Source organism: Callospermophilus lateralis, chromosome 4, assembly GCF_048772815.1.
Source record: "Callospermophilus lateralis isolate mCalLat2 chromosome 4, mCalLat2.hap1, whole genome shotgun sequence".
NCBI classification, from domain to species: domain Eukaryota; kingdom Metazoa; phylum Chordata; class Mammalia; order Rodentia; family Sciuridae; genus Callospermophilus; species Callospermophilus lateralis.
Window position 1 is genome coordinate 114839279 of NC_135308.1, and position 22976 is coordinate 114862254.

General features: G+C 32.5%; 1 protein-coding gene across 3 annotated transcripts in view; it reads left to right on the top strand.

Annotated features, from left to right (window-relative positions):
* Positions 1-20473, top strand: part of Mon2 (MON2 regulator of endosome-to-Golgi trafficking) — a 113863-nt gene extending 93390 nt beyond the window's left edge. The window contains exons 30-36 of one of the 3 annotated variants that reach the window (XR_013091226.1): positions 817-1007; positions 4865-4925; positions 6017-6140; positions 9966-10173; positions 12971-13053; positions 14058-14283; positions 19029-20473. Coding sequence is in view for 2 of the 3 variants with exons in the window: in XM_076854808.2 (XP_076710923.1) it covers positions 817-1007; positions 4865-4925; positions 6017-6140; positions 9966-10173; positions 12971-13053; positions 14058-14221 (831 nt within the window). In the remaining variant the exon portion in view is untranslated. Of the gene's footprint in view, positions 1-816; positions 1008-4864; positions 4926-6016; positions 6141-9965; positions 10174-12970; positions 13054-14057; positions 15566-19028 lie in introns of those variants that run through there. The other 2 variants (XM_076854808.2, XM_076854809.1) reach the window with 2 other exon arrangements.
* The last annotated feature ends 2503 nt before the right edge of the window (positions 20474-22976 follow it).

Below are 22976 nucleotides of genomic sequence, written 5' to 3' on the forward strand. Positions count from 1 at the left end.
GAATTTTCAGTTTCATTAAAATATTTGGAAAAGAATTTGGAAAATATTAGAATGGAATATAAAATTCAAAGAATTTTAGAGATAAAACTTCAAAGTAATGACATTTTAATTTATGTTTACTCTCCCCTAACAATTAATGGAAAAATATAAGCAGTATTAACCTCTTTTAGACGGGGGAGCCACATCAATGAAATTACTTTTCTCTTAGAACAAAAATGGCATGATTTTCTAAATCCATAATGTCAAGTTGAGAAAAAGTGCAAAATTGTAAGTTTCTTATTCTTTAACTTTTAAAATAATATCCCCCTTTTTTATAATGAAAAACTGAAATTCGGGGTGGGGACTGTGGCTCAGCAGTAGTGTACTTGCCTGGCATGTGTGAGGCACTGGATTCTATTCTCAGCACCACATATAAATAAATAAAATAAAGGTCTATCAACAACTAAAAATATATATATTTTTTAAAACCCTGAAATTCGAAACCTTATTTTTTTAGAGTTATTGTTTAGAAGATAAAGACAGGATTTTAAAGTACATCTTTTGAATTTGAGGGTGTAGGACTCGGTGGAAGAATATGTGCTTTTAGCACCACAATCCCCAGCTTCCAAAATAAATAAATAATATGTTTTTAATAATTAAATAATATTTTTTTTCGGAATTAGGTTTGAGGACTGAGAATCTGCCTTTCTAAAAAAATAACATCTTCTCTGAGTGAAAATACCTATGCTATTATTTTTCTCTCTGCTTTAGTATTTTGTTCTTAAGTAAGTTGTATGTGTGTGTTTTAATTAATACTTAGACTATCTTTATTTTCAGGCTCTTAGAGTTCCTCTCAGTTTGAAGTATTCCTGCCCTTCTGAAAGCACATGGAAGCTAGCAGTATCTTCACTCCTCAAAGTTCTTTCTATTGGGCTACCTGTTGCCCGACAGCATGCTTCTTCTGGAAAATTTGACAGTATGTGGCCAGAACTAGCCAACACTTTTGAAGACTTTCTTTTTACTAAAAGGTCAGCTCATTTATTTAAAATATTAAGACAATTTTTCAGAAATTGGCATATGATATATGCAGTTGCTCTAAAACCATGTTGTTTTTTCAATAACAAAGTAATTGATTAGTAGATTGTTAGACTATATATAAAACATGGCTGGGTTTGGCATTTATCCACTAAGTACATTATTCATGATCAGTGGTATTTTTTTGCTTTTTGCAATGTTTTGTAAGACAGGAATCATACATATAAGACCATATGAGTGCAACATAATTAAGGAATTATGATTTTTAACTTAATGAAACTAAGAAGATTGATTTTTTTTTTAATCTGAGCCCCACTTGGTGTTACAAGAGGAAAATTATTTTAGAAAATCAGTGTCTTCCATGTTGACATATTCTTGAATTCTTTAACTGATTTATATATATTAAGCCTCCACGAATAATCATATCTTTTTCCATGATATTCCTCCATTTTTTGATCTGTAAGCTGCTTTAATCTAATAACAAAAAAAATTACAAGTAAAATCAAAATCAACTTGAAGAAAAGAAAGGCATTGGACCTCATTAAGGGATGTTATAAGTAAACAATTTAAATAAGAAAAAGGGTAACAGAATTGAAAAACATAGGGACTGTAATCTGGTGGACACTTCAGGTCTATTAGAAATTCATTCAGCCAAAACATGGTACTTATTCTAGTGTACACAGTGGGCTATCAGGAAATCATACAGTTTATGGTCTGTATATAGTACATTAAAAATCACTAAGTACTAAGTTGGGCACAGTAGCATATGCCTGTAACTCTAGGTACTTGGGTGACAGAGGCAGGGATATTGCTTGAACCTAGGAGTTAGGGCCAGCCTGTACAACACAGCAAAACCATGTGTCTTAAGAAAAATTACTAAGTACTATCCAAAACAGTTGAACACACATATTCATACAAAAATTTGTATGCTAGTATTCATTGCAGCATTATTTATAATAGCCAAAAAACGAGAACAACCCAAATATCTGTCAGCTGATGAATGGATAAATTAAGTGTGGTTTATTTATACAACAGAATGCTATTCAGCCATAAAAAGGACTGAAATAATAAAATGAAAGGACTGATGCATTCTATTAACATGGATGAACCTTCAAAGTATGCCAGGTGGGAAGAAACCAGACCCAAAACGTCATATATTGTACGTTTCATTTATGTGATGTATCCAGAATAGGCAAATCCATAGAAATAGAAAGTAAATTATTTGTTTCCAGGAGTCAAGAGAAGAGAGAAAATGGGGAGTGACTGTTACTGGTACAGTTGCCTATAGGGTGATAAAAATGTTCTGGATTTTAAATGGTGATAGTTGTACAATTTTATGAATATGCTGAAAATTACTAAATTCTATACTTTAAAAGGATGAATTTGATTACATGTGACTCCTATCTCAATAAAAAATTTAATATACCATACAGAGAGAATTTGATAAAAAGTACAAATAATACTATATCAGTTTGAAGGTTTTTATGTTTTTGTTTTTGTTTTTTTAATTTTTAGATAAAATCCTAGAAAAGAATTTGTTAAAAATTACTGTACTCTTGGGCTGAGGCTGTAGCTCAGTGGCAGAGCACTTGCCTAGCATGTGTGAGGCACTGGGTTCTATCCTTAGCACCACATAAAAATAAATAAAAACATTCTGTCCATCTACACCTACAAAAAATTTAAAAAAAAAAATAACGTACTCTTTAAATGCAGAGAATTTAAGTCTTATATAGGCGATTTTTATTTACAGTATTGTGATTAAGAGGAGTAAAATTTTCAGTTATTAGTTTTGTTTATACCTCTCCTCTCTTACGTTTTATGTGACAACCCAGTCTAGTATTTCTGATACATGATGCAAATAGCATTAATATTATTTGTGTGTGTTCCCAATAAGATGTATGTATATATGCTTTGTGTGTGTGTATGTGTTGGTTGAGGTACTGGGAATTGAACTCAGAACTCCACACATGCTACTCAATCACTGAGCTAAATGCCTAGCCCCTTTTCATGTTGCAACAGTGTCTCACTAAGTTGCTGAGGCTGCCCTGGAACTTGGAATCCTCCTGCTGCAACCTCCTGAGTAGTTTGATAGATTACGGGCATGCTTTTCTGTGCAAGTCTTATGTATTTTTTTATTGGTAACCCATCATTAATTATCTCCACCATTATCAAAGATCTTTTAGTATGACTATAGACATGTACATTCCTTGGTTGTAACTTAGAATTAAACAAATTTTATCTAGAGATACAGATAGGATTTGTGAAGCTGCTTTGCTGGTAGTGGTTATAAAATTCCTGCCATTGATTTAGGTTTGGGTTCATGTCTTTGTAATTTTTTTCCTTTAGTTCCTACTACTAGATTATAGTTAGTTGAGGACTTGTACACTAGAATGTAAGTTCCATAACACTTGGACTGAGTCTGTCTTGTTCACAACTAGATCTTGAACACCAAGGATATAATGCCTGATACAAAGTAGTTGATACTCAGCAGATATTTGTTGAATGAAAAATGTAGAAATCATGCAACCAAGGTCCACTCCCATATGTCCTAGGTACAGAACTGTAAATACCTTTAAACCCAAGTGTACTATCATTTTTGTTATATTACAACATAAAAGAGAACAGTGTAGGCTTAAATATCAGATAAATCAGGTTCAAATTGTAGCCTTGTGTTTGCAGTGTGTTCTTGGGCATGTTATTGACCATTTGAAGCCCCGGTTTTTTGTTGATTAAAGGATAATTATAATACTGCATGGGATTGCTGTGGGAATGTGAGATTAATACAAATAAAGCTCTTATTATAGTGTCTAATTTTAGCCATCATTATTATTGTAATAATACTATCCTATTTTCAGCAGTTTTTTAAAACAGTGTTATTGTATTTTTTATACCTTTATTTTTATTCGTTTATTTTTATGTGGTGCTGAGGATAGAACCCAGTGCCTCACACATGCCAGGCAAGCACTCTACCATGGAGCCACAACCCCAGCCCCTTTCAGCAGTTTTAAATAGTTAATATTTCACTGTTTATGTTCATGACCATTTTATTATTCATTCATGTGAGCCAGAGTCTGAAATCCCCATTGGTTCTCTCAGAATTATTTATTTCCTCTGTTATTGTTGAAATAATTATATGCTTTATAAAATCTGAATTAGTCCTCCTCTTTGCAATTGTTCTCTTTTTTGTATAGAACTTTAATACATTATATTTATTACACATTAATGATTTAATTTATCTCTGAGTAAATAATTCAGCAGCTTGACCCAGGCTCTCTTAAGTCACTGCCTTAAGTGAATTCAGATACCATTATGATAATTTTTACTCCAGTTGCAGATGAGGCAATATCTTTGCCTTTCTTTCTTTTTCATAGTACTGAAAGAAGTTTAGTGCTACCGGTTTTTAATTTGGAATTGGACCAAAGTGGGTTTTTTTTTTTTTAGTGTTTCTGTAATTTAAAATTTTTTTAAAAATATTTTTTATTTGTTCTAATCAGTTATCATGAAAGTAGAATGCATTTTGACCCATCATACATAAATGGAGTATAACTTCTCATTTGTCTGGTTGTATATTCTGTAGACTTACACAGGTCATGTAATCATCTATGCACACAGGATAATAATTGGACCAAGTGTTTTTATGGTTAAGAGTTTTTATATTTGTAATTAGCTTAGTTTTTTAAATATTTAACAATGTTAATTAGAAATAGTATTCTTTGACATAAATAACAATGTCCCAACCTGGGTGGAAAGATATAATATTTCATCATTTGAATACTGTTTATCTATTTTCTGTTTGTTTTTCCAGGGACTATTTTACTATTAAAAACTTGGTATTTTGTTTGTTTTTTAGCATACCTCCAGATAATCTCTCTATTCAAGAGTTTCAAAGAAATGAAAGTATTGATGTTGAGGTGAGGAAGCTATTTAAAACATTTTCCTGTGATCATTTGTGAAAACCAAATAGTAGAAATGTTGAAGTTATAAAATTGCTAACAGAATAAGGTAAATAGGTTAAGACTGAACCTAAAAGCATTAAAACTCTTACAGATTAAAGGTTGATTTTTAAAGCACTGACATTCTAAAAATAATCCCTTACGATTTCTTATAGTCTTTTGCTATATGCATGTTGTCTATCCATTTAATAAGTTTATTAAAAAGAAGGTTGATTCACTAAAATAAATCCATAAGTGAACATGTGTGTGTATTTAAATGTTTATTCTGTAATTTGGCATGCCAGGTATCTATATTTCAGATCAGTGACTTGCTTAGTGTTTTTTCATTTTTAACCAGCTGTACATACAGCTTGGAGAATTATTAAGGCAATAGTTTTTTTAATAATACATTTTGAGGATTATAAATGGAATTTGAAGAAGCAGCTTTTTAAGCTATGGATGTTTTGTTGATGGCCTTTTGGGATCTTTTTTCTCTAAGTTAGAGGAACTTTTAAATAAATAAAGTTATTTTAAAATGTACATTTAAAAAGCATAGACATCATCACATATATATAAAACATTGCCTTTTTGACATTACTGTGTTAATACTTATGTGAACTTTTCTTTTTCTTTAGAGGACAAAATAATAAGCTGTATGTTAGAAATAAATTATTTGATCAAAATGAAAACAAGTAAATTCTCTTATAGCTCATAGTTTCTCATTGTAAGAAGGTGATTTAAATCTTAATTTGGGATATTTTATTCTAATATGGGTAAGTTTCATATGCTGGCTATTTTCTTTCTATAGCTCTCCTTATAGTTATGCTGAAGATCAACATGAATCCAAATGATGGCATAGTAAATAGTTATAGTATTGACTGTTTTGATAGATGAGGGAAACAGACTAGTTATCAAGTACAGTAAACCTAAAAAATGTTTATATACTAATATTAGGAGGGTTCTTTAACTGATTTCCTTTCAAAATAAATTTTAAAATTTACCCTAGAAGTTATGAGTTAGTCTCTTTCAAGAAGAAAAAATGTATTTGAATTTTTCCTTTTTTTTTTTAGGTAGTTCAGCTTATTAGCACTGAGATACTACCTTATGCCAATTTTATTCCTAAGGAATTTGTTGGTCAGATAATGACTATGCTTAACAAGGGCTCCATACATTCTCAGTCTTCTTCATTTACAGGTATGTTATTTTAATGATTTTTTTTTTTTTTATTTTTAGGTGTTAGAAAGTATTGAAGAAAGTCATATAAAATGTTTACTCTCTGTAGTAAATATAAATTGGAGACTGGTAGGGTAATTTTTAGGAAGTAATATAGAACATTAAACCTTATGAGGAAAAATGTAAATATTCTGTGGATAGAGTTATATTTGTAAAATAATTAATTAAATGACCTAGCGCTTATGTAATCTGATACAGACATAGAGGCTGACCACAGTTACCTGTTTTGTGAGGTCATGGATGCCACTTATTATTTTGGTTAACTTCTTTTAACTCTCACTTCTGTAATTTTTAAAATGAAAATATTAATACTAACCTCTCAGAACTATGAATTACAGAATTAGTCCATAGGGGAGGGAAAAACATGATTCCTTAAACATTTATTAAGGGAACATTTAATGAATGACTGCTGTATACAAAATACTATTCTAAAATGTTATTCTTTAAAATATTTCTTTGAGGATAGGTACTGTGATATTATAGAGGGGGAAAGGGATTCATTATGGTTGAAAAAATTGCCCACAATCTTAAGGCTGGAGGCCAAGTTCATACTAAAAAGAACTGTATGCTTCTTTCTATCCCATCATTGTACCTTATTTGGGAGGTGATATATAAGTTTGTTTTTGGTATTTTTAAAAAATCTAAACCTCTGCTTAAGTCTTAAATGTAATTGTGGCATCCCAATGTATTTTTTCAGCATGATTATTTAAAAATTGTAAATTTATGCAATGTATATTCTTAATCCGCAGAATTTATTGGAGTTGTGACTAGTATTTTGTGCTGAGTACTTTAAAGAACATTTATATATGCAGTCTGACCACTAGATGTCTCTCATACTGCTTACTTTACAAACTTGTTTTTTCCTAGCCCTAACAATTTTAAAAGCTAACCTGGTAGCTTGCAGGTTTAATAAACATGAGACTCTCAGAGAAAAAAAAAATTAAAGTCCATTTATAATGTAATCACCTGCAATCCCAGCTACTCAGGAGGCCTGAGATAGGAGGATTGCAAGTTTGAGGCTAAACTCAGCAATTTAGAGGGGCCCTAAGCAACCTCATGAGAATATGTCTCGAAATAAAAAGTAAAATGAGCTGGGGATGTAACTCAGTGGTAGAGTACCCTTAAGTTCAATCCCTGGTACAAATTAATTAATTAATACATTTATAATATTTTAAATTATATTATATTTATAATCATATTATAATATAGTTCTATAAATATCTGTATCCAGGCATGGTGGTAACACACATGTAATACCAGCTACTCAGGAGACTGAAGCAGGAAGATTGCAAGTTCAAGGCCAACCTGGGCAACGTAGTGAGACCTGTCTCAAAATTAAAAACAAAAGAATGAGGATTTAGCCCAGTAGAGAGTGCTACTGAATTTAATTCCCAGTACCCCGCTCCATACACACAAAAGGTGTGTGTACACACAAACACACACACACGTATAATCTTTAATAAAATGCATTAATAATTAGGTATAAATATCCTAAGGTAATTGAGGGCGGAGTTACCAAGTATTCTTTTTTTAGCAGTTTCTTATTCATAGTACTAAATGTACCAAGATAAGAAAGCTACATGGACATCCTTCCAGGTATTTTTGCCATAAGACACAAATATCTTCTGAGCTTTAACTTGTATTTTTTTTTTAAAAAAAACATACACACAAAGTCATTCCTTGCTAAACAAGGCCAACCTATAAATAAAGAAGTCTCAGTGCTCATATTGGTTCTCCATTCTTAATTATGACCTGACATCCACAATTCACAGACAGAAAAGAGAAAGACCAAAATAAATGAAAAGGGAAGAAAAGAAACTAGTGAAAGAAGGGAACAATAGCACATGCCTGTAGTCCCAGTAACTCAAATGACTGACACAGGAGGATTACAAGTTCATAGCCAGCCACAGCAACTTAGGAACCCTGTCTCAAAAAATAAAAAGAACTGGGGGATGTAGCATTATACCCCTTGATCTAGCACACACAACCCCACCCCCACCAGGAAAAAAAATAGAAACTGGGAAGAAACAGATAAATGCATAGCCATAGAAAACATAAGAACACAATAATAATTAGAATCGTTGAAGGGATAAGATTTTTATATTCACGAAACAAAAAATGTTATGAAAAAGGAACAATAAGAACTCAAACACTAAAAATATTGTAGCTGAAATAAATTTAGTGAATGTTGGCAGAAAAAATTAAGGAAATCATCCATAACATAAAGTAAAAACAAAATAAACAACATAAGCAAAAAGATAGGAAACAAATCCAGGCAGTCAAACATCAGACAGCAGATCTTCCAAAAGGAAAGAACAAAGAAATCTAGGACAGGAAATTGTCAAAGAAATAAACTGAAGAAATAGAGCTACATATTTAAAATGGTCACTTAATACCCCAAATCATGAAGTCAGACAAAAGACCTTCAATAAGGCATGCCATCAAAAATATCAAAATACCTAGGATAAACAAAATATCCTTAAAGATCTCAGGAAGAAAAAATTCCAAAATAGCATTAGAATTCTTAGTAGCAATACTGGATGCTAAAAACATGAAACAGTGGATGTTTTTAAATTATTATTATTTTTTGGCAGTACTGGGGATTGGTTGGTCCCCTGGCCTCAGACATGCTAGGCAAGCACTCAGTTGAGCTACACCCTTAGCCCTTGAAGCAGTGGGTTTTAGAATTGTAAATGAAAAGGATTTTTAACATGAAGTTTCTTACCCAGGCACACTGTTGGATAAGTATTAATACAGAACACTAATTCTCAAATTTTAGCATGTATTATAATGGAGGACAAGCTTGTACTTCCAGATTTACTTCTGCAGTATGACCGGAGTAGGAATCACATTTCTCACAAATGCTCTTGTGATGCTGATGTTGTTAGGAACCACACTTTGAGTACCACAGTAAAATGATGACATTTTCCAGAAGTACAAGGTCTCAAAATTTTTTTTGTCCATTCAATCTTTCTTAGGAAGCTACTGTGCTGCATGAGCCAGGCACGGTGGCACCCACTTGTAATCCTAGCAGTTCAGGAGACTGAGGCAGGAGGATTGCAAGTTCAAAGCCAGCCTTAGCAACTTAGTGAGGCCCTAAGCAATTTAGCAAGACCCTGTCTCAAAATAAAAAATAAAAAGGGCTGATGATGTGCTTCAGTGGTAAAGCACCCCTGGACTCAAATCCCCAGTACCACCAAAAACGAACAACCCCACAAACATCCATGAAAACAAAGAAGTAAGCAAAGACAATGATGTGAGATCTAGGAAGTAAGAGATAAAAGGAGGAAGGATGAAATTGGTTCCCAGGGTGTTGGCCAAAGACTACTTTTAGATCACCACTAAATAGCATGATTGGAAGACAAAACTAGTCTAGACTGGAAAAAAGAAGTCATCTTCCAAAAATGATGTTGCCAAGAGAGGGGAAGAGAGAGTGATTATTGCGTTTGGCCCACAGAAAATTGTTTTATTTAGAAGTATTTTTATAGTGCTATTGAATGATATCAAAAAACTTAGATAAGAAAAATGGTGAATAGAAGAAGTGACATGGGGTAGATGGTTTGCCTTATTTTTAATCTTTCAAGGGGGAAAACTGTTCATTTTATATATATGCATGTGTATGTATACACACATATATATGTACGTGTGTGTGTGATTAGTTATAGGTTGGTCATAAATACTTTTTCTGAGACTGAGAATTTCTTTACATTTCTAGTTTGGTAGAATTGTTATTGATGTATATTAATTTGACATTTTATTAACCATCAAAAATTGTTAACTTTGCAGAAGCAGAGATTGATATTCGTTTGAGAGAAGAATTTTCTAAAATGTGTTTTGAAACACTGCTCCAGTTTTCCTTCAGTAATAAAGTCACAACACCTCAAGAAGGCTACATCTCACGAATGGCACTCTCAGTGCTTTTAAAAAGGTCTCAGGATGTACTACATCGCTATATAGAGGATGAAAGATTAAGTGGTAAATGCCCTCTTCCAAGGTGTGTTTTTTATTAAGGGAAATGTACTTATGTCATGATTATTAATAAAAAATACCAAAAAACAAAAATAAAAAAGATAACTCTGAAAACCAAGTATTTTCTTAAGTGATTTGAACTAAGGATGTTCATAGTTTTATTTATTCCATACAGTGTAAATATTCATAGGTTTTTCTGCAGATAACATTAATGTGTTTATTATGGGGTGGTTTTTCGGACCCTTTGTGGAGGTTAAGGTACTATGTGAAGTATGTATTAAATTACCTTTTTGAATCTGAAAAAAATTTTGAATTCCTAAATGTGTCTTCTACCAAAGATTTCTAGATAGAAATGTATAAGGACATGATCTTATTTCTCTAAAGTGAAGATAAATTACATTCTAGGAACATGTTTGTTTTATAGTCATTTCTAGGTTTCTCTCTATATCAACTATTTACATCTTAGATTTTTTTTTTTTTTTATCTAGTCTGTATATATATAAGCCCATGATCCCAAACTGATCTCCTTCTCATCTATCCCAGTTCTGTCAGTAGAAGGGGCTCTAGGCCTTTTTGCTAAGCCAAAGCTAATCAAAATTGGTATACAGACCAGAATTCATCAAAAGATGCAGTCATAAATTAGGGTAGACACCGGGCATGGTGGTGCATACCTGTAATCCCAGAGGCTTGGGAAGCTGAGGCAGGAAATGGATTGCAACTCTATATTTTAGAAAGGAAGGAAATGTTGGATTGCAACTCTATTTTTTAAATATAAAAATTAGAGCTTAAATCAAAGCGAATGAAGCAGACAGAAAATAATGTGGGAGGACAAAGTTATCAAAGTTAGGAAAGGGTCAAGAAAATCACTGTGACTTCCATCTCATAAATTACTATAGGAGAGGCAAATCACTTGCCTTAAATCTTTGTGTACATTCTTATTTACTTATAATAAATTTCAAAAGTTAAAATTGATCTGTCAAAGGATGTAGACATTTTGAAGCTTTTTATATGTATTACTAAATTGCTTACCAGAGGTTTATATTTATGTCTGGAAATTTACATTTTCCAGAAGTGTATGTATGAATATCCTTTCCTCAGTTTTTAGCATTTTAAAATGGTTTACCAGTTTATATTTATTTCATCTTTTTCTAATTGATCAATGAAAAAGAGCCATATAACAACTTACCTTTTAATTTAAGTACTAATGCTTATTAGCCATTCATAAATCTTCTTTTAGAGCTCAGCATATTTTGAAATTTCTAGAACATAAATTATAAATCTTCACATTTAAATTTAAATGAAAGAACATTGTAAAGACAGGTGTTAGTAATTTAGTTATGGGCATGATTTAAAAATTAATAATCAAAATTGATTTCTGAAGTGTATTTAGAAATACAGAAATAAAGTTGCTTTGAGTGGGCTATTTTATTTATTAGATTATAATATATTGATTTCAGAAATCATCTTTTCCTTTATGTTTTTATGTTCTGAGTATTTAACTATTACCTTTAAATTGACCTTATTTATGGATGTCCTGTGGCGTTATATTGTGTCAATCTGTTTGTTGCAGTATTATTAAATTTTCTAAAAAGCTACACTGCGGCACAATAAAATACTTTCTATGCCTACAAAAAGGACTTAAAATAGTACCATGTTTTGGTATTAGAAAGGTCCTATCTATAAAATGAAAACAAACTCATGTCAGGAATAAGTGGGAGCAATAGGGGCTATAAAGCAGAAGAGGTTTATTTCAGGAGAAAGAAGTGAATCAAGCTATTCTTGTTGGTCCTGTACTCCTAGGTTCATTCTTTGTTGCTAATGTCTCCATACAGTGCTACCTTAGGGTTGATTTCTAGCATGTTTCTTGTTTATTAGAAAAATTAAGTGTCATTGCAATTTATCTACCTCCCTCCCTCCCTCTCTCCCTTCCTTCCTTCCTTCCTGTTGGTACTGAGTATTTAACCCAGGGGCACTTAACTACTTGAGCCACATCCTAGCCCTTTTTTTTTTTTTTTTTTTGAGACAGAGTCTCACTAAGTTGCTTAGGGCTTTGCTGAGTTGCTGAGGCTGGCTTTGACTTTGTGGTCCTTCTGCCCCATTCTCCTGAGTCACTAGGATTACCCATATGGCCACTCTGCCTAGCATATCATTGCTATTTTGAATGTGCTTTTAACAGCATGGTAAAATATATGCCAAGTGGTAAGTGTATTCTATTTCCATTTAATTCTTGGCAAATTTCTTATACTAATTAATTAACAACAATGAAAAACTCTTGTAAAGATGTTTTAAAATTACATTATAAAGTATTTTAAGTAGTGCCAGGCATGGTGGCCTACACCTGTAATCCCAGTGTCTCATGAGGCTGAGGCAGGAAGATCTCAAGTTCAAAGCCAGCCTTAGCAAAAGTGGGGTGCTAAGCACCTCAGTGAGATCCTGTCTCTAAATAGGGCTGGTGATGTGGTTGAATGCCCCTGAGTTCAATCCCCAGTATCTCTACCTCCAAAATTTAAGTATTTACATGAAATATTTTACAAATAAATTTAGATTTGCATGAGTAGTTTGCCCCTTTTCAATTGATAATTTATAGCAAGAATAGCTACTAATCAAATTTGCACACTGAAATATACATATTTATATGTACTTATTTAAATAATGTATGAAATGACTTTTCCTTTTGTAATAATTTTAAATTAACATTAACTTTTAATTACATTATGTTCAGTATTTTTCTGAAGTACATCTGTGTGTACAGACCTTGAAGACACACAGTATTCACAGTATATTTTAAAATCTTGATGGAAATAATTTCTCATTTCTTTTAGACAACAAGTAACGGAAATCATATTTGTTTTAAAAGCAGTCAGTACTCTCATTGATTCACTTAAGAAAACTCAGCCTGAGAATGGTAAGTGCTTAGAAACTCAGTTATCCTAAAATTCATAGCATTTATATTCTATTTATGATATACTTTTGTGTTAAATTTTAGAACTAGACTTTATTTTCTTCCCTTCTCATGACAACAAAACATTAAGTCCATTAGGTTGTCAACTAAGTTAATTTAATTCATAATGGGTTTTTTTTGTTTGGTTTTTTTTTTTTTTTTTTTTTTTTGGTCTTTAAAAAAATCTAAATTGGTTTCAATTCAGGGTGTTGCATGGACAATTCATATATCATAAATTTTTAATGTAGAAGATCATTAACGTTGGGGTGATAGGTGAATGGAGGACTTTCATCTTCTATTTTTACTGATTTTATAAATAGAAGCTGTATAAATAACTTAAATTTATTTTCACAGTGCTTTCTCATTTGTTTTCCTTTCTGATAGTCATTCCTTTCCAGTCCATTCTTTTTTTGGGGGGAGGGCGGGGGTACTGGGGATTGAACTCAGGAGAACTCAATCATTGAGCCACATCCCCAGCCCTATTTTGTATTTTATTAAGAGACAAGGTCTCACTGAGTTGCTTAGCACCTTGCTTTTTTGTGTGTTCCTATAATAATCCAAGAGTCTATTGACTTTTCATCTGGCAATCTAGGTGGGTTTCAATGTATATAAATTTGTATTAAATGATGAATGTAAGGTTTCCCAGAAGATGACTGGAATAGACTCTTTAAACTTCCTAGACCAGTGGTGTTTAGCCTTTTGTTTTTGACTTCTGTTAAGTTGCAAAATTCTTTTTACAAATGAAATGTGATATGGATTCCTAACATAAAAACAGATAAAAGCAGAACAGCTGTAGTCTGACTTTCTACACCCTTACCAATACCCTTCCTCTTTTCTTTTTCGCACCTCTATCCTGAGAAAGCTTCTTTTTGGGAAAACAGATTTAATGAAGAGGTCAGCATTTTCCAAGATGTATACTAATGAGTGACCTTTATGATGAATGATATTTTATTCTTTTTACATTACAGTTGATGGAAATACCTGGGCACAAGTAATTGCCTTATACCCAACTTTAGTAGAATGCATCACCTGCTCATCTTCAGAAGTCTGCTCTGCACTTAAAGAGGCACTGGTACCCTTTAAGGATTTCATGCAACCACCAGCATCCAAAGTTCAAAATGGAGAATCTTGACCAGCTACAATATATTTGAAGAAAGAAAAATATCCTAAAGATTGTTTGCTTCTGAGTCTTCTGTAAGAAGGACATTTCTTACTACAAATGATTCTTGGCAACTGTTGTTTGCCTCCTTTGAATTGTAATTACCTGAATTCAGTAATTCATATTACAAGCTTACACATCAACAAAGGCTCATGAATGAGTAGCAGTGCAAGCCTTTAATAAATTAAACTGATGGAAGGGATCAGTTAATGCTATAACATAGCTGCTACCATATCTTCAGTTGGTGATTTAAAAGTGAGCTTATGTACAGTTTGTGGTGTATGTGTTAATGATGTACTTTTTAAAAAGAAAAGATATTTCAATTCCGTCAGATTTATTAGGCTGGTGTTTTTGCACCCTTTTTCAGGTACAAAATTGTACTAAAATTTTATGCAAGATTGTACTGTAACATTCCATATTATCTACAACCAGCCTTTGTAAACAAAGGGAACTGATATACTTGTGTGTACAATAAATGGTACAGTTCTGTATAAAATAGTTGGATTTATTGTTTAAATTTTAAAAATATTGATAATGTTAAATGCTTGAAGCTCTATTATTAATTCAAAATTATTTGCTCACCTTTTTTCTTTAATTTGCCTTCTTATGCAGCAAATAAGTTTACCATGTAAATCATACAGTTAGCTTCTTGTTTATTTTATATGTATTGTTAGTGACCATTAACATCCAACTAGAAAGGTCATGTGAACACAGCAGCAAATAGTCTATGAACTGCTGATTTTGCAACTTTGAAATATAGGTTATTAACCTAATACATTGAGATAATTATAGCACTATGACTTCATCATACCTCATTTATTTAAATATCTTTCCAAACTTTCACTTAAGTCTGTCTGTTTTTATATTTGCTGTCTTTTAAAGACTTTTCATATTTTATATTTCTACTGATTTTTTTCCTGTGACTAACATTTGTCACTGTCTTTGAATTATTACCCAGACAAGATTTCAGATTTCCCAAAATTTTGCCTGGGAGATTTTGTTCATTTCAGTGCTTCATTTTGTAATGTTTTCACGAGAAGGAAAATAACTATAGTAACCCACATGTAAAAAATGTGTGTATGTATTTCAAAACAATGACAAGTGTATTTTTGGAAATAGACAAACATTTAGAAGTATAGTAAACTTACTGTCTTGGAGTAAAATGCTAGTTTTTGTTTCACTCTCCTATCCTAGTGAAGAAGAAAAGTGCTCTTGAGTACATTAACTTGTTTCTTTAAAAACTGACCTAGCTCACTGTATTTTTTATTTAATGTATTATGCTATTATAATATTTTTCTTCTGAGTTAAATTTTCATAATCAACTTATGTGAAAACATGAAGATGTTTAAAACAAATGATTATTCATAAGAAATAATAATGGTCTTGGTATTATTTTAGTGTACTGGAAGGATTTTTTATTTTAATAGAATTTATAAATTTCAGCCCCTCTAGAATAATCTTAAAACTGCAAGGAGATGTTAGAATTGAGTAATGAAGGGAATGCAATTTGGGGGTCTCTTGTAATTGTGTAATTATTTAATTTGCACTATTATCTGTAAACATGGTAAGGCCTAGTTTTTGAGGGAATGTGTTTATTTATATGAATCAGTGAATTTCTATTTTATTATTTCACCTGATATTAAGGTAAAATATGGCTTTTCATAGATTTTACTTTCAGCATTTTCCTTAAAGTTGTGGGGGAAAAAATTACCCAAACTTAATTTTCTATATTTGAATAGGTTAAGTTGGGAATTTAAAAAGTATGAATATCATGATAGAGTATTGAAGTGGAATAACAAGGGTAGTATACCATTTTAGATGTTAAAAATATTGCCATGAACTTACATGAAGTAAAAATGTCTGTTTTTGAGAAATAACAGATCAATTGCATTCAGAATGATTGTTCTCCAGTGAAGGTTAAATATGAATCAAGGGTATACAGCATACATTTATGTAAACTGAATAGTTTGAGCTAATACTGTTTAACTTTCAATACTAGGACCATGCCCTGCTGTTCAGAACACATTAATGTGATGAATGTGTTAATACCGTAATCAGTGAAAGTCTTAGTGTCAAGCATGTGAGCTGCCCCCTGGGTAGAATAATTGACAGACCTTTTCCCCCAGCATATCTCCTACAACTCTCCCGGAGTCACTGATAGCAATTCATGCTTTTGAGCCAAGCTTTCCTCTAGACTGTATTTTTCGAAAATATCTGGACTCCAGGGAGGTTAACACATTGACCTGGCCTTATTAGTGTGGATTGGGCTCTTTAGAAGAACTAGGTTGTATAAAATTGCTAGATGCCAAGAGATTCAAAAAGGAAGCTCCCAAAACTATGTTCATTTTGTTGCACAAGTGAGCCTGTTAACTAGTCCTTGAAATAGTACTAATAATGTTCTCTGGGATACATATTAGAAATACAAAGTATTTAAAGCCTCACATAATCACTTTTTGTCACTGACAAGGCCTATGTTGTAGATTGATGAACAATAGGCAACAATTGGATGATTAATGAGGTTCTTTTCTATTTTGTTCCTTTTAAACAGTTTTTAAATAGATTGATTTTCAGTTTCCAACAATGTTAGCACTGCCAAGAAAGAAAAGTTCGTTTTATAGTGTCTTATTTAGGATTTCTTTTTAACTGGTGTTAAAAGTTTTATTAATTTTATTGCATATATTCATGAGTAACATTTACTAGGAGCCTGTTTGATGCCAAAAGGGGAAAAAATGCTATGAAGTCTGACTTTTAAGACTTTATTTTTATTTTTAATTTTATTATATAAATAGCTAACTTCTGTGTTGTTTCTCTCCTTTTTTCCTCCCTGTGTTATTGATTCCAATTTTGCTACATTCTTTAAAGAATGTCAGCAGAAGGAAGAGATGAACAAGTTAGTGATATATTTTATCATGGATGATTAGCATTTACTTTAAGTAGCAGGCCAAAAATAACTGTTATATGTTCTTTCTCATATAACCTTGAGTATTTTGTTCATTATCACAATTTGGTACCACTAGTCCTAGGTAAAAAGATCCAAATTAAAAAACTGAGGGTGAGGTAGCATAAATTATTGAACAGAACTAGGAAACAACTGAAAAGTATAGTATGCATTAATGAAGTGGTCATTATTACATTGATGTCAATGAAGGGCAGTGTAGTTATTGTATAAGGCTAATACATCCTCCATATAGAATAATTTAGATGGATAACTAAATCCTTAAAAAGACTGCTTGCTATATAGGGGGATCTGTCTAGCCAAGGCAGAATACTTTCAGGAACGAACCTACCTTTGATTACTACAGAAACTAACTGGAAATGTAGAAACCCTGGAATGGATCAAAGTCTGGACCCAAAATATTGTGGTCTATAGTATTTTTGTTTTGTTTTGTTTTTGATAGAAAACTACCAAAAATGTGTACAGAAGTGGTCTCTTTGGAAGCCTTGCTAGCGGCCTAATATGTTCCTTAGATTTCCACTTAGTAGATTTGGCATTTTGGCAGATATGTGTAATGTATTATATTTTCGTATGCTTAGTGTTGCTGGATCACATTTATTTACATTATTAGTGAATTTTGCTTTTTTTAAAAAAAATCACCATTTGTGAGAAGAACAAGAATTCATATCACATGGTGTGTCACCAACTTATATTTAGTGGGTAAATAGTTTTTTAATATTTCATGACCATTTGGATTAAATTTTTTTGTACTTCTGGAAAGTAGAGTGATGCTTTCATTTTGAATGAAAAGTTTTTATAGATTGGAAAAAGAAAACTAATATCATATGTCTTGAATTGTATGCATACCACTTCAGATGGGGTTAGATAAAATAAATTTCCTATAAATTTAGTAATTCAGAATATACCAGCAGTGTTTAAAAAAAAAAAAAAAAAGACATGCCACGAGTCCTTTTGTGAATCTGAATACACTTAGTAATTTTGGCTAATTGAAGGCAGTGAAGCTGAGGTTCTGCCTATTCTTTGACTTTTAGCAGTATATTAACTTCTCAAGATTCTCTTTCTTTTTCTTTTAACAGTACTAGCTATTAAACTCAGGGGTTGTACCTGTTAGGCAAGTGCTCTACCATTGAGCAACATTCCCAGACCTTTTCTTTTATTATTTTGAGACAGGGTCTCACTAAGTTCTTAATACAAGCCTTGGACTTGTGATCCTCCTGCCTCAGCCTGTGGAGTTGCTTGGGATTACAGGCATGTACCATTGTGTCTTATTTCTAAAACAGATATTATAAGTTGCTACCTTTTAAAGAAGAAATGAATAATTTGAATTTGAAATTGATTTCATAATAATATTCTTAGGGTAATTATTCAGGTCATTTGGTAAATGTACCACTATATTCTAACGTTTTTGTCATCCCCCTCCTCCCCGGCCACCATAGGCATCTTTTCTGTTTTTCTTTTTTCTTTTTCTTTCTTTCTTTTTTTTTTTAATGTATTTACCTTTTCCTCTTACTTTCTTCTGGCTTTTCTCTCTTCATTTTTTAATTCTCTGCCTCTTCTCATTCTGTTCTTCCTTTAATTCACCTCTTACTTGATCATAAGTAGCAGAACTATTAATGGTAGAACCACAGTTCACTACCTAATAAGATTTTGTAAGTCCTTCCACTTTGCCTGCTATGCTTAGTGTTAATTGCTTAGTGTTAAATAGAAGAACTTTAACTTGTTCTTTATTTTGCAAAAAATGAAGTTCCCCTGCCATTTCAAAATAGAAGAACAAGATAAAGTAATTGGTGACTATAGCTTCTACTGTCTTTTCTGAATCCACAGGATGCAACAAGCAAGATGCTTACAAAATGGGATTCTATAAACATGAGGGATGCAACTGCTAAATTTGGAAACGATCATGTCTTTGCTGTGATCTGAATATAGAGAGGTGATGCCACTTTTCTCAAGGAGGAATATTTAAAATCTATTTTCTTGGGGGTTTTTTGTGTGCCTGTGTTTTGTTGTTTTTTTTTTTCCTTTTGGGGAAGGTTGTTTTGTTTTTTAATGATAGGTGCTTTGAACTGTTTTAGATTTATGTTGTCCAAATATTACTTATTGATAATATTTGCACTGTCTACTTTGAGGAAGGATTTGAGGCAGCCTATTGTCCCCATATTTCATCCATTTGTTTTTCTGTTGCAAAGTAGTAATTTTGTGGAACACCTAGGACACCTAGTTCTTATCTCTGAATCTTTCTATACTATCCATATGCTTGTTGCTTATGGTTATGCAGAGGTCAATTAAAACATTCCCAATTATGCTATGGGATTGATTCTAGTCCATCAAGTAAGAAAAAGGAAACTATTGAGTTTTGAGAACATTTTTAGTTGCTGTAAATGATGTTACCTTAAGTTATATTTTAGACTAAAAGTCAATTAATAGAGCAGCCAAGAAAGATCTCCTAAACCATGCCTTTATTTGGAAAACAATTGCAATATATTAACAAGTACTTTTTTGTATGAAGCTTTACTAGATGGAGAAAAATTCCAAAGCTACAATATTTCAGGCTTATTCTTTTTATCTAAAGAAATAAACAAAATATTAAGCTTTAGCCCCAACTATGCAAATTTTGTTTGCTTTCCCACTTTTACTACCTCTGTCACAATTTTAACACCTAGCATACAACCCCCATCTCTTAAGGCAGTTACCATATGGTGTTTATGTCAGACAATATATTTATCTAATTTTGTGAGATTCTGTTTCAGTTCCCAACACAGTTCTTAAAAGTAATGCCACTGTTGTACTTTTTCCTGATAATTTTTACATTGTTGATGTGTATCAGCTACATATTATAATCATGAAAGTCTTTGAGCTTCAAACTGAAATGTTCTTTGTAATGGAGGATATATTTTTCAAAAAGCTACATTGTCATAATGGTAATTGTATATATAGATCCTGAATTTCTTTTACAGTTATTAGCATGATTCTAGGTTTTTTTTTTATGTGCCAGCAGAACTAGTTTTCTCATTATAATATAAAATCATAATTTTTTTGATAGTGTACCTTCAGATTTGATCATTGATTCCTTTTTCTTTACTATCTTTTGTTTGCTTTCTCATCCCCATTAATTCTAGACATTATTGACATCCCACATTATTTGACTGTTTAAAGACAATAGTAATTCAGGTGTTGCACATCTGTAATCCCAGTTACTTAGGTGGCTAAGGCAGGAGGATCACAAGTTCCAGGCTAATTCAGTCAATTCAGGAAGACTTTTAAAATAAACATTGTTAAAAAAAAAAAAAAAAAAAAAGCTGGTATTCAACTCTTTGAGTTTAGTGGTGGAGTGTCCCTAGTCCATCCGTGATGTACTGAGAAAAAGGGTGGTGGTGGGGACTTTATAAACCAAGTCTGGAGCCAGACTGGTTAACTTCAAATCACAGCTCTTTTATTTACCAGATATATGACCTGAGCAATTTAATTAACTTGTTTTGGTTTTCTCATTTATGAAACAGAGTTAATAGTGATATTAACTATTGTTTATTGGAATATAAAGAGTGTTATAAAGCATTGGGCCTGGCACATGGTAAGTTTTAAGTAGTAAGAAACATTTGGCACACATAATTCAAGAAATATGCAAAAAACCCATAACTTCTCATGCCATAATAGGAACTAATTATTCCTTTTACTGGACAACCACCAACTATTAAGAATCTACTGTGTGTTCTTTATTGTGTCCTTGTTGATATGTGACAAAGTCATTAGGGGATCTTAGGTGCTGCTCATAGCTAGTTGGGGGAATCACATGCCTAAAATAATAAGAAATACAAGAGTATATCAAGAATAGATTTGGGGCTGGGGATGTGGCTCAAATGGTAGCGTGCTCGCCTGGCATGGATGCGGCCCGGGTTCGATCCTCAGCACCACGTACAAAGATGTTGTGTCCGCCAAAAACTAAAAAATATTAAAATTCTCTCTCTCTCTCTCTAAATAAAAAAAAAAAAGAATAGATTTGTCATTAACAACATTTTAGCTCTGATTTTGTGTTAAGTATTGAGTTATAAACATGAGGGATGCAACTGCTAAATTTGGAAACGATCAAATTTAACAAATGTTAAATGACCTTTAACAAATGTCCAAAGTACAAAGAAAGACAAGCTTAGATTAATATGGGATCATAAAATAAGGAAACTTAGCCTAATCATCTGTGGTTCAGGTTATTATTGCTATTAGTGTTCAACAGAAAAATCAATAAAAGAAATGAAAGGGATGGGCATGGCAAAGACTTCAGGAGGCTGAGGCAGGAGGATTTCTAGTTCAAGGCCAACTTCAGCAACTTGAGCCATAAGCAAGAGAGAGGGCTGGGGGTGTAGCTTAATGGTGAAGTGCCTCTGGGTTTAGTTCCCAGTATCAAAAAGAAAAAATAGAAGAATGAAAGAATCAGTGGTGGAGACAGAACTTAAAATGAACCTTAGAAGCTCAGTGGCTTTCCAGTGAGTCTAAAGGATATTGGAGGGTATTTTGGCAAGTAAAAGTGAGAAGGCACGCCATCTGAAATAAGAGGAAACTGATAATGCATTTTGGTTGTAAAACAAGTTGGCTGTGAGAGATTGAGGCTCAATCATGAAATTCCTTGAAAGCTAAGCAGAATACTGTGTGGCAAGTTTTGGTATTTTTAAGAATAAATAATGAAACTAAGGAAGAAAATAGGAAATGTGGAGGAGAGAAATCTAAGGTGTTCCAATTTTCCTGCTGAGGTGATGATAAAGATTAACTGAAGGTGGTCACATGCAAAGAATGCTTAGACTCCCACATATTATAGATGGAGAAAAATAGAGTTGATGATGATAGCACACTGTGGATGATGAGTATACTGATGTCAGCACTGTAAAAAACAGGTTAATTGTGGAAAGGAATATGATAGGGTAATAGCTTGATTAAATTTGGTTGGAGACTTTATTGCCCTAGCAAATCTGTATACCTTAGACCAAACAACTGTTTAATGGCCACTTAAAATGCTATGCTATTATGACAAATGAATTTGCTATGGTGCAAGATAATGTGATCCACTATACAATGAATTAGCAGTAAGAGTGGGGTCACAGCAGCTGTATCATTGCTTATCAAGCAGGGTGGTGTGAATTTTCTACACTTTCTAGAAAGGATCATTGTGATAAATAGTTGCACTTATGCTTTGTCAAGTAAAGCATTTAATTCCAAGTGTATATATACATGGACACCTAAACAAATACATAAATATTCTTAATTGGAAATAGTTCAGGCAAAGTCCTTCAGGAGTTGCTTTAAAATTAGCATAACATTGGGATCTAACAGTGGACATATCCATATATATTTTATTTTCTGAGTATGCACATATAAATATGAAGCCCATCTGGCTGGTAGCTTTTTAACCTGAAAATGGTTTTGGTCCCATCACATAAAGCATATAGAACAAAAGGGGGAGGCAGGCGGTATTTAATTTGCAGTGAGATTCTTGGCCTCACTCTTCTCCAAAATTAAGATTTTTTTTTTAATTTTAAAGAATTACATTTGTTTTGTATGCATTTTTGCCCAATTTTGCTGTGAATCCTCCAGATGCTGTGAAAGGATCAAAATATGGACAAAGCCCCAAAGTGTAGCTGAACACACACTTAATTTCTCTCCATTCCATGATTTTGCTAACCTGAATTTCCAGGAGCTTCATGACTAATACAGTAAATAAAAAGTGAACGCCTAGCTGGTCATGGTGGCGTAAGCCTACAACTCTAGCTACTTAGGAAGCAGAGACAG